Here is a 12,337-nt window from a genome sequence, read left to right as displayed (position 1 = left end):
TGGCCTGGGCAGTGCTGGGGTCAGGGTTGGACTTGATCTTCGAGGTCTTTTCCAACTCAAAGGATTCCATGATTCTATGATTCTGTATCAGACCCTTATTTCTCAAAATTGTGTTCAAAACGTGCAGATATGGCAGCTCAGGACATGCCTGAGTTTGCTGCTGCTGTTGGATTGGTGGTTGGACTTGGTGATCTGGCACGGGACATGGGTTGGAACCAGATGATCTTTAAGGTCCTTTCCATCCCAAACCAGTCTGGGATGCTGTGATCTTGGCAGTTCTGCCATGCCCACACTGGTCCCAGGCTGCTCTCCCCTTGTCCCCTGCTGTGTCCCAGGGCCTGTGGCTGACAGAACTTCCTCAGTGCTCTTCTCCATTTTGCTCCCCCTTTTCTGGGGGTCAGATGAAGGTGGATGCCAGCAGGTGGTCAGAAATCTGGAGGCCAAGGCACACAGAGACTTCCAGACGTGTGCTCAGAGGGTGCCCTGTTCTGCAGACCTGGGTCTGCTCCACACTTCACCGTGACCACCCCCTGGGTGCTCTTGGTCTGTTGGGTGTTCCTGGGCTCCTCCAAGCCCATGAGGTGGGCTGGTGCTGAATGTTGAGGTTCTGGAGGATGATGCTGCTGGGTCTGTTGTCCCAGGTTGCACTCTGGAGGTTCCCACTTCTCCTGCAGCAGTTGGTGTTGGGCAGGACCAGACCCAGGAGCCTGTTTTGGACAGGGCTGTGGCAGATTGGGTGTCAGAGGAAACTTTCTCACTGGAGGGGTCATCAAACACTGGCCCAGGCTGCCCAGGGCAGGACTGGAGTCCCCATCATCCCTGGAGGGGTTTCAGACCCTGGGGATGTGGGGATGAGGGACATGGGGGGTGGTGGCCTTGGTCAGCATTGGGTTCATGGTTGGACTTGAGGATCCTGAAGGATCTTTCCCAACCAGAGTGATTCTGTGGTGGAGTCCCCATCATCCCTGGAGGGGTTTCAGACCCTGGGGTTGTGATGCTGAGGGACATGGGGTGGCCTTGGCAGTGCCAGGGGAATGGTTGGACTGGGTGATCTCCAAGGTCATTTCCAACCCCAACAATTCCATGATCCTGTGGTTCTGTCCCAGCCCCTTGTTTCTCCCTGCCAGGGTATGTTCCTGTATCTGTTTCTTTCTTTCCCTGCGCTTGTCCGCTGTGATGTTCATCACCATCATCTCTTCCTCTTCCTCCTCCTCTTCCTCCTCCTCCTCCTCCTCAGATCCTCAGCTCTTGAAGACAGTATTAAACAGTACGAGCAGGATCTGGCCAGGAAGCTCTACCAGTCCCGGCAGTGGGGAGCTGCTCCCGGGGCCAGGCCAGCTCAGATGTCTGGCCCAAGGCAGAGTCACGGTGCCTCAAGACTCCTTGGGTCAGGAAACCACTCCAGGTGTGCACAGCCCCTTCCCTGCTGGCTGCATGCTCCACCTCCCATCTTCTCTCCCCACATCCCAGCCACCCCCTGCTAGGGGTAGGGGAAGACCTTGTAGTGGCTGTTGGTGTCCCTGAGGTCCTGCTCCTCCCCACGAGAAGGAGCAAGGGGGAGGATGCTGGGTCTGGTTGGTTGGGAGAAGGCAGAAGACACCTCCAAAGGCTGAGCCCACTTTGTGTTCCGTAGCCATCCCGTGGTGGTTGAAGAGGGTTGAGATGCAACAGACCAAGAGCACAGGGGGAGAGTAAAGCCCTGAGGAGTCACCCAGCTCATCCTCAGCCCCTGCAGCTCCTCCCCAGCTTGGGTTGCTCTCCCATCGTATGGCAGCTCTGGGGAGAGCTGTGGGTCCTGGTGCCTTGGTGCTTGGCTCCAGGCTCTGCTCAGCACATACGATGCTCTCTGTGTTGCAGGGTGACAGCAATCCAAGCTGCTTCCCTCTCCTCTCCTCTCCTCTCCTCTCCTGCTTTGGAAGTCTCAGGGACCCACGGGTTCTTCATTTCCCTTCCTGCACTCAGCCCAGGGACTGAGCTCTGGCTGCTGGGCACAGGAGGCAGCTCTGTCCCTTCTCAGGGAAGCCTGCTCTGATGTCTCCTTCTCCCCTCTCATTCCCACGGCAGGATGAAGTCCCTGGAACAGGATGCTCTGAAAGCTCAGATGGTGATTGCCAAGTCCAAGGAGGGGAAGAAGCGCAGCACATTGGAGCAGCTGACAGAGTCACCATCTCCTGCTCCTACCCCCTCCCCAACACCACTGGAAGGTACCCAGAGCTGCCTCTGTCTCCAAGGAAAAAGTTAATGCTTCAGGAGAGGGGATCTGCTGAATATCTGTCAGTAGCTGAGGGCTGGGGGGCAAGAGGAAGGGCTCAGTCTCTTTTGGGTGGTGCCCAGGCCAAGGAAGAATGGGTTGAAGCTGGAAGATGGGAAGTTCCAGCTCCAGGTGAGGAGAAACTTCTTTGCTGTGAGGCTGAGGGAGCCCTGGCCCAGGCTGCCCAGAGAGGTTGTGGAGTCTCCTTCTCTGCTGCCTTCCAAACCCCTCCTGAACCCCCCCCAACCTCCAGATGAGGTTCCTCTCCTTCTCTGGAGCCTTCCAAACCCCTCCTGAACCCCCCCAACCTCCAGATGAGGTTCCTCTCCTTCTCTGCTGCCTTCCAAACCCCTCCTGAACCCCCCCAACCTCCAGATGAGGTTCCTCTCCTTCTCTGCTGCCTTCCAAACCCCTCCTGAACCCCCCCAACCTCCAGATGAGGTTCCTCTCCTTCTCTGCTGCCTTCCAAACCCCCCCTGGATGTGTTCCTGTCTGGGCTGCCCTGGCTGATCCTGCTGTGCCAGGGCTTGGACTCCAGCATCTCCCTTGGGCCCTTCCAACCCCCCCCATTCTGTGATTCTCCAGCTGAAGTTGGTTGAAAGCAGAGCTGCTGACAGCAATCCCCTTGCTCAGCCTGGACTGGAAGGTCCTTTGGGGTAGGGGACATCTCTCAGCATAGGGGAGGGACCTGAGAGAACATTTGAGCAGAAATAAACCAGGGAACCAGGACAGAAATAAAACCAGCACCATGACTTCTTAAAAAACAAACAAAAAACAGGAAAGAAGCATTTGTTCTGAGAAGACAATGTCCTCCTGAGCATTGTGTTTATCACTCTGAAATGCTGCTCCATGGAAGGGGCAGATTCAGGGGGTTCTGGAGCCAGTGCAGAGGAGGCCCTGGAGCTGCTGGGAGGGCTGGAGCAGCTCTGCTCTGGAGCCAGGCTGAGAGAGTTGGGGGTGTTGAGGCTGGAGAAGAGAAGGATCCCATGGGGAGACCTTGGAGCAGCTTCCAGGTCCTGAAGGGGCTCCAGGAAAGCTGGGGAGGGACTTGGGACAAGGGCCTGGAGGGATGGGAGCCTCCCAGGGGGAAGGGTTTGCAGCTGGGAGAGGGGAGATGGAGAGGAGATCTTGGGGAGGGAGGGAGAAGTTGTTTGGGGTGAGGGTGCTGAGCCCCTGGGTGCCCAGGTTGCCCCCAGAAGCTGTGGCTGCCCCATCCCTGGCAGTGTTGAAGGTTGGATGGGGCTTGGAGCCCCCTGGGCTGGGGGAGGGGTCCCTGGCCATGGGACAATTTGATCTTTAAGGTCCTTTCAAGCCAAACCACCCCATGCCCCCATGACACAGGCAGTCCCTAAGGAGTTCTTTTTGTCCTCTTGCAGATTGCAGTCCCAGAAACGTCACTTCTCCAGGAAGGCTGGTAAGAATCCTTCTGATTGCTTTCCTTTTCTCTCCTCTACTCCTGGGATTTATTGGGGTTTTTTGGTTGCTGAGCTTGGCTGTGGACTCTGCATCTGAGCCATGAGATCCCTACTGAATGCTCAACCAGCTCTGGCTGCATGGGACTCAGAGTTGTGAAGAAGTGGATGGAGCTCTGCCAAACCCATCACCAGACACATCCCCCCCCTTTATTTTTTTTTCTTTTTTGCAGCTCAGATGTGACATCTGTTTTCTGGTTCCATGTTTTGTTTTTTCATCCTTTTCTTTCTTCTTCACATCCCTACTCAGAAAACCTCTTAACATCAGACATTTTGGTCCCTTATTTCCTCAACAACATAAAATGGAGAACCTGCTGCCAGCAGGAATCTTGACACAAGTTTTTTTTTCACAGAAATAAGTTTTTTCCCTAGCAGGGCATGCACTTACTGGAGCTCATTAAAAAATGTTTACTTTTTAACCTGGAACCCTTTTCCTAACACCAGCCCAGCCAGAATCTTCCAGAGCTTCCCCTTCTCCCTCCTGGCACTCCCTGGGCAGTTCTGCTGCTGCTTGTGATCTCTGCACAGCTTCTGCCTGGTTCTCCATCCATTTCTCTCCCCTCACTCTCTTCTCTGTTTCTTCTCTTTTTGCTGTCCCCTCCAGTCCATGTCTGAAAAGAAGTTTGACTACCGGGAATTTGCTGCTATTCCTTCCTCCAAACCCGTTTATGAAATCCAGGTATAAAGTGCATGCTGGAGCCCTGCTAGGTGGGTCAGGGCTTGAGTTGGTGGAAGTGATGGTGACCTAAGAGCAGAGGTTGAAGCTGGGGAAGTTCTCTTCAAAAGGCCCCTGTCTAGGTGGGAGGCAAGGGCCACCAGCACTGCTGGGTCAGTGGAGACCTCAGTCAAGTGGGGTTGGGATAAAAAGCTGCTCCAGATGCTTTTAAAATGAATGACCAAAACTTTGCAGAAACCAAGCAGCAACATCTTCACCTGAACTGATCCCAAAATGTTTTGAAGGGAGAGTTGAGAACTAAAAGGCATTTAAAAGCCATTTGGACCTTTAAGGCCATGGTTTAGTAGTGAGATGATGGTCAAGGGTTGGACTGATGAGCTTGGAGGTCTCTTCCAACCTAAATATTCTGTGATTCTGTAAAAGGGAAGAAAAGAAAAACCTATAGAAATGATTGCCAACAAATTGCAGATTGGAGAAAATATGAACTTTGAAGTGGAATGTCTCCAGCACCCTGCCCCAGGAGCAGCTGTGGTGACAATTCTCCTGTGTTCTGCCTCTGCTGTAATCAGCTGTGAAGTGCTCAGGTAGCAGGAGAAGACCAGGGGTGAACAGAGTGCTTCTCCTCCTCTCAGAACCTCTGTTCAACCACAGTGGTTGAGGTTGGAAGGGACCTCTGAAGCTCATCTCACCCAACCTCAGTGCTTAAGGAAGGACTGAGCCCAGGACTGAGCTGCCTTTCTCTTTCCCTGGGTGCTCACTGATCTTTTGCTCTAAGAATCCTTTACCTTTTGGGGGTTCCCCTGTCTGGGCTCTGCACCAAGTCAGAGAGGGACTATCCAAGTGTCCCCAAGGCTCTGCTGAGTGCAGGTCTGGGTCTTCATGCAGCTGAGATGGTCACCTCCAAATCATGGGCTGGTTCCTCTGGACCTGTCTCAGCAGAGCAGAAATTCAGATTTGAGGGGTTTTTGGCCATAGTCACACAATTTTGCCCTTTACTTGGGATCAGTTTTGTGCTGCTTGGCTGGGCTGTGTCCTTCAGCAAGTGACCCCAAAGCCACCACAGCCCCCTGGGCTTTGCTCTCTGCTCTTCATGCAGAACATGGCTCCGTTCACCTCCTCTCTTTCTAAAGCTCTGGAAGGGCTGAGGTCACCTCCCCCTCTTCCCTGCCTCCTCCAGGTTTGCTGCTGGCACAAAACAGGGGAATTGGTGTGGGACCAAGGAGCCCCAGTGCTTCCATGGAAGTGGACAGAGCCTTTGTCCTACAACTAAATTAAAATGAAGCTGCTCCTCAGTTGTGCTCTTGCCCTGAGCAACAAGAGCCCTACAAGATGAGTTTTGATCAGCAGTAAATTCTCTGTTTCAGCAGAATAAGTAGGGCCTGGGACATCTATGCCTGTCCCCAAAGTGGTGCTTGTTTTCTTGGCAGCTCAGGTTCATCACAATGAGCAAAGTTTTCTCCTGGTGTCATCACTCTGGTCTGATGAGGTCCAGGCAGCTCTGGCTGTTGGAATGCTCCTCATTTGAGGGACTTTTCATAGGACTTCCAACTTCAGCCATTCCGTGGTTCTGGGATTTTCTGTAGGCTTTAAAATCATCAGAAATGGTGGAATTGCAGGATGATCCCAGAGCCATTTCTCCAAAGCTGTCTCTGCCATCTCTTGGGGTGCAGCTGCCTCCCATCCCACATCCATTTTTTTAGAGACACCTGAACATAAGGCAGAAAGTTGATTTTGCCCAAGAAGCTTGGCCTGGGAACAGGGCAGGTGCAGAATTAGGTTCTCTCAAGGAAATGTCCCTCGTGTCCCTGCTCCCCTCCCACATCTCTGCTCCTTTTCCAAAGCCTTTCTGCTTTCTGCCTCGTGTCACATCTGTCCCCTCTGCTTCACCTCAGCACCAAGGATTCACCTTGTCACCATGGGCACTGACTGCTGGGTCACCAGCACCTCTGGTGGCAAAAGGTTCTCTGCAGGGTGTAGAAGGTTGGAGGGTGGGGAATTACCTGGCAGGAGTGTTAGAGATGGATGCTCATCATCTCATCTCATCTCATCTCATCTCATCTCATCTCATCTCATCTCAATCTCCTCTTCTCTTCCAGTCACCTGATGCAGCTGATGACCTCAGATATGGAGAAGACAGAAATAACTCAGGTAAGCTCATGGCCAAAGTCACCATCTTGGTGTTCCTTGCTTCCCACCCCCTTTCCTGCTGGTGGGATCAACCCTGAGGACTTCAACTTCTGTTTTATCTGTTGTAGAATGAAACCTCCAAACTCAGCTGGTTGAGGCTTGGGTAGGATGCCTGCATTGTGCTGTAGTGATGGCTGCTGTGCTGTGTGTGACAAGCATGTCCCCTCCTCTGCTGCTGGGGGGGAGGTTTGGCCTCTGTCACCTCCTGCCAGTCCATAGTTCAGGCTCTGCCTTGTGCCCCTTTTGCTGGAGCAGAGTCTCTTGCTGCCTGCAGCAGAAATTCATCCTGGGTTAAGACTTGAAAGCATCTGGATGCCTGAGTGGTACCCAGGTGACTCTCCAAGGCTGTCCTTGAGGATCTGTGTGTCACTGCTGCACCTCTCCAGGCTGTCCTTGTGATGCTCCATCAGCCATGGGGACAGAAATGTCCCCAACTACATCAGACAGGCTCAGATTATCTCCCCTTTCACTCTTGGTGGTTCAGCAGAGCTCCTTAGCAGCACTTCTTTCCTTCAGCAGCTCCTCCTGGTTTTCTTCTCCCTGTTGGGCAGCTTTGGTTTTTGCCTCCTCTTCATCTCCCACAAGGAGCAGTTTCTCTCTCAGTTTTCTCCTGGCAAAGCTCTGTGAGTAAAGGCTCCAGAGAGCTGATCCAGTGATGGGATGAGGGAGGTTCTGCTGCAGAGGAACTCAGGAAAAACTCACCTGGGAAACAGCATCTGCTCTTCCTCCCCCAGAGGAAAGCCCTCAGCCCTGGGGTGTTCTCCTGAGGTGCTGCAGTCCCACAAGCAGGAGGTCACAGGAGGATTGGGAAATCATCAGCAATTCCTTAAGGGCCTTCAGACCTCCCTCTTGCCTCTCATTGCTGTTTGGCTCTCAAACAGAATAAAAGCCACAAAGAAAAGACTGGTTCTCTGTCAGGAGTTTTTTAACCCAGTCCATTGCCCTTGAATAATCTTTAACTCAGCACTGTGAGAGGCTGAGAGGCACCAAAAATGCAGGATTTCCCAAATCAGTTTGGTAGGGGAGCAGATCATAAAATCATAAAATCACAGAATGCTGAGGGTTGGAAGGAGCTCTGGAGATGCTGGAGTCCAAGCCCTGGCACAGCAGGATCAGCCAGGGCAGCCCAGACAGGAACACATCCAGGGGGGGTTTGGAAGGCAGCAGAGAAGGAGAGGAACCTCATCTGGAGGTTGGGGGGGTTCAGGAGGGGTTTGGGAGGCACCAGAGAAGGAGACTCCACAACCTCTCTGGGCAGCCTGGGCCAGGGCTCCCTCAGCCTCACAGCAAAGAAGTTTCTCCTCACCTGGAGCTGGAACTTCCCATCTTCCAGCTTCAACCCATTCTTCCTTGGCCTGGGCACCACCCAAAAGAGACTGAGCCCTTCCTCTTGCCCCCCAGCCCTCAGCTACTGACAGACATTCAGCAAATCCCCTCTCAGCCTTCTCTTCTCCAGCCTCAACACCCCCAGGGCTCTCACTCTTTCTTCCCAGCAGAGATGCTCAAGGCCCTTCAGCACCCTCCCAGCTCTCCAGGGGACTCTCTCCAGTAGATCTCTGCCTCTCCTCAACTGGGGAGCCCCACACTGGATCTAGGAGGTCCATTCCTACCCAAATCATTCCATGATTCTACCCTGATGCTCAACTTGGGATCATCTCCAGTTTCTCCCTGGTGACCAAACACTGACCCCAGCACAGGGAACTGCTCAGATTTCTGATTCAGCCAACATCTCCCTGTACTTTTTCTGTGTTTAACTCCTCCCTGACCCCCTGATGGAAGTTCTGCCTTAGCCCAGGGCAGCTCCTGTTTGCTGAAATCTTGAACTGAGAAACAATCAAGGTTTTTCAGAGGTTCTGTGTGCTGTGTGGACTCAACTTGCATGTTTGGTGGCTCCTTGGACAATTCTAAGAGGGTCTACAACGAATGATTTCCCTCTAAACCACACTGACTTCCCCCCATCCCATCCCCAGTTTGGGTTTTTCTCTGCATGTGCCTCTGCATTTCCCTGACACCTTTTTGCCTTCTTTGGGAGTCAACCACCTCACAGGTCCCAGGAAACTCTGGAGATGTCACCTGCATTGGGCTCTGAGGCCTTTTCAAATAACAGCTGAACAGCTCAGGAAGGATTCTGATTTCTATCTGAATTATCTGAATTCTCTGCTCCCTGTGTTAGAAACAGGGGGGGTTGAACTGTGGGACCTGGGCCTGGAGCAGGGGGGGAACCACTGGGTCCAGCTCAGCAGATTTTGCACCTTTGGGCTGATAGAGCAGAGAAGCATCAGAGAATCACAGCCTGGGCTGGGTTGGAAAGAAACAACCCAGTGCCCCCCCTGCCATGGTCAGGGACCCCTCCCCCAGCCCAGGGGGCTCCAAGCCCCATCCAACCTTCAACACTGCCAGGGATGGGGCAGCCACAGCTTCTGGGGGCAACCTGGGCACCCAGGGGCTCAGCACCCTCACCCCAAACAATTTCTCCCTCCCTCCCTCCCTCCCTGCCCAAGATCTCCTCTCCATCTCCCCTCTCCCAGCTGCAAACCCTTCCCCCTGGGAGGCTCCCATCCCTCCAGGCCCTTGTCCCAAGTCCCTCCCCAGCTTTCCTGGAGCCCCTTCAGGACCTGGAAGTTGCTCTGTGGTCTCTGCAGAGATGTCAAGGTTAATGTTTAGTTTCTAACATTTGTCTCTTAAAACCTTAATTTGTTTCTTGTCCTCACAGTTCCCCAGGAGCAGGATGGGCAACCAGAGGAAGAGGAGATGTTAGTAACCCGGGATCCATCCACACCCACCTCATCAGCACTTGAAGAAATGGCCCTGTACAGCAGCAAGCGCAAACTCCGACACAGCCGCCGCAGTCTGGAGGCCGCAGTCCCCACGTAGAGGACCCGAAGGACCTGGGTGATGGGATTGCCCAGCACGGGGCTTTGGGGCTTCCTTGTGCTCCAGGGACAGCACTGGACTTACCCACACTGCTGCCTCCTGGGCTGGGGATGGGAACTGAGCATCCCCAGGGAGCACTGTGGTCACTGAACTTCCTCCAGGCTCTGAACCGCCCTCGTCTCTCACCCGATGATGCACTTGGGGCACGTCCCAAAAATCCATCCCGGGGCAGGATGAGACTTTCCTGATGGCAAAGGGAGAGGAGGGGTGGGTAGGACAGTGAGTAGCTGCAGCTTGTTAGCCTGTAAATATTGTGTGTGGGGAAAGGGTAGGACAGGGAGAACGTAGGAGTGTGAGTGTTGGGCTCCAGCTGCTGTTTCCTCCACTTGGATTTCTTTTTATTGTCTGATTTTTTTTTACTGGTTGGTCCGGGAGCTTCTGCTCTGGTGTGAATCAGGAGGAAGGTCCAAGGCTGCCTTTGCTCCTATTTAATTTCCAGTCTTTTGCCAAAAAGCATCTCCTCCCACCTCCCACACCGTTGGTGGCACTCACTTCTCTGGTGGGAGCGGGTAGAAAGGGGTGGCTTGGAGGCAAAAAAAAAAAAAAAAAAAAAAAAAAAAGTAAAAAAAGAGAAAAATTACAAAAAAAAAAAAAAAAAAAGGACTTTCAGTAAAGTGCCTCCCTCTGACACTGTCACCTCTGTGCTGAGTAAGCAGGAGCCCGTGCCAGCTCTGTGCCACTTGATCAACTCTGTGGGAATCTACTCCTGCCCGTGTCCTGGGGGCTCCAGGAGATCCAGGTGGGGTTGTGCCCCTCCTGTGCCCCTCCTGTCACCAGGGTGGGACACACTGAGCACACTGTGCTGTGTCAGAGGCAGCCAGGTACCTGTCCCCTGTCAGCACCAGCACTGAACTGGGGAAACTGAGGCAGGGAGGAGCCGGAGCAGCGTTAGAGCAGCAGTAGGAGCAGAGTAGTTGGGGTTAGGGCAGGAGGTGTAAACAGAGGAGATAGTGGGGTAGGATCCAGGATAGGGGAAGGGTTGGAAATGGAGTTGCTGGGGTCAGGTTAGGAGTAAGGGGGGGTTACAGGTAGGAGGATACTATTGGGTGGATCCACTGTGTAGCCTGCTAGCTGGGACATGAAAACGTGACGTTACGGGGTGCCCACTCGGGGGGGTTTGTTGAAAGTTAAAAAAAAAAAAAGTTCTACTTTGAGGAGCTCTCCAGCAGCCTGGAGGAACAGGATGGGGCTGGAACCACAGGGTTCAGCTCCTTGTTGGCTGCAGACCCCTTCCCGTGTAGAAGAGGGGACATCTGTGCTTGCCCAGGCAAGGGGGAAAAAAACAGGAAAATGAAAAAAAAAGGAGCAGGGGTGTGATTCCTGGCTGGCATGAAGGGCTCTGAGCACTCTGTACCAAAGCAGCTCTGCAGACCTGGAGGGGACAGATGCTGCTCACAGCTCTGACACCAGCCTGGGCTGCCCACTACTGAACTCAAACATCCCACTGCCTTTTTTTTTCCTTTTTTTTTTTTTTTTTTTTTTTTTTAATGCCTCTAATAGAGAGAAAGTCATCTGAGCTGGGCAGAGATCTGATCCCTCTGCCCTGGTCCCTGGTGCTCTCTGCTGAACCCCTCAGCAGTGAGGGCAGAGGGGGGATCTGAAGCCTTGCAGTGGCTTGGGAGTGACAGGCACTGCTGCTTGTACATTTGCTGAATGACAGACCTGGATGCAGTTTCTTTTTTAGCTGAGAATCTCCCTTCATGCCAAAAAAAAAAAAAAAAAAAAAAAAAAAATCCAATGTCTCATTTTAACTGACTTTGTAGGTTTTGATTTTACAGAGCTCTGAAGGGAGGGAACTCCAATAATCTCCAACTGCAGCTGTGGCCTCCATCATCAGCAATCTGAGCTTTTCCTTTTTTAAAAAAAAAAGAAATCTAATTTTAGCATTTGCTTTTTAACAACAGCAATTTTGGAAACAATCCTGGATTGGTTTTGGTGACTAACTTGTGATTCTTTCTGGGTTTTTTTCCTTTCCCTTTGCGGTACCTGGTGCCAGGCTCTGGGTTCTCTCCCATTCTCTCCTGAGAGACTCTGAGGGACAATTAGCGCATCAAGACTGTAACTAGTGACATTTGTACAACCAAAGAAATCTATTTTGTGGTTCAAGGATAATAAAGTTTACTTTACATTTTAGAACCTTCGGTTAAAGTGGTTTTTGCCCCTGTGAAGTCGGCACTGTGGTATCCAACCTTTGGGTTCCCATGGACCTCAGGAAGTTCAGGAAGCTCTGGAGCAGAATCACTCCAAGCAGGAGGGGAGAGGAGGGGATGTCCTGCTGGAGAGCAGCTCCCTGGGGAAAGCCCTTGGAGTCCTGGTGGGCAGAAGTTCTCCAGGGGTCAGCAATGTGCCCTGGTGGCCAAGAGGCCAATGGTGGCCTGGGGGGCATCAGGAAAAGTGTGTCCAGCAGGTCCAGGGAGGTTCTGCTTCCCCTCTGCTCTGCTCTGCCCTGGGGAGACCAGAGCTGGAATCCTGGCTCCAGTTTGGGGCTCCCCAGTTGAGGAGAGGCAGAGATCTACTGGAGAGAGTCCCCTGGAGAGCTGGGAGGGTGCTGAAGGGCCTTGAGCATCTCTGCTGGGAAGAAAGAGTGAGAGCCCTGGGGGTGTTGAGGCTGGAGAAGAGAAGGCTGAGAGGGGATCTGCTGAATGACTGTCAGTAGCTGAGGGCTGGGGGGCAAGAGGAAGGGCTCAGTCTCTTTTGGGTGGTGCCCAGGCCAAGGAAGAATGGGTTGAAGCTGGAAGATGGGAAGTTCCAGCTCCAGGTGAGGAGAAACTTCTTTGCTGTGAGGCTGAGGGAGCCCTGGCCCAGGCAGAGATTGAT

General features: G+C 53.0%; 1 protein-coding gene across 27 annotated transcripts in view; it reads left to right on the top strand.

Annotated features, from left to right (window-relative positions):
* SCRIB (scribble planar cell polarity protein) overlaps window positions 1-11,656 on the top strand; it is a 110,558-nt gene extending 98,902 nt beyond the window's left edge. For 13 of the 27 annotated variants that reach the window (XM_071738609.1, XM_071738602.1, XM_071738608.1 and 10 more), the window contains 6 exons: window positions 1,238-1,405; window positions 2,065-2,204; window positions 3,628-3,665; window positions 4,328-4,402; window positions 6,496-6,547; window positions 9,300-11,656. In XM_071738609.1, coding sequence (XP_071594710.1) covers window positions 1,238-1,405; window positions 2,065-2,204; window positions 3,628-3,665; window positions 4,328-4,402; window positions 6,496-6,547; window positions 9,300-9,460 — 634 coding nt within the window. In that variant the 3' untranslated portion in view covers window positions 9,461-11,656. Of the gene's footprint in view, window positions 1-1,237; window positions 1,406-2,064; window positions 2,205-3,627; window positions 3,666-4,327; window positions 4,403-6,495; window positions 6,548-6,654; window positions 6,690-9,299 lie in introns of all 27 variants that reach the window. The other 14 variants (XM_071738615.1, XM_071738614.1, XM_071738630.1 and 11 more) reach the window with 5 other exon arrangements.
* Window positions 11,657-12,337: the final 681 nt, after the last annotated feature.

This window comes from Heliangelus exortis, chromosome 2, assembly GCF_036169615.1.
Source record: "Heliangelus exortis chromosome 2, bHelExo1.hap1, whole genome shotgun sequence".
Taxonomy (NCBI): Eukaryota; Metazoa; Chordata; class Aves; order Apodiformes; family Trochilidae; genus Heliangelus; species Heliangelus exortis.
This window is presented reverse-complemented; position numbering and strand designations above follow the sequence as displayed.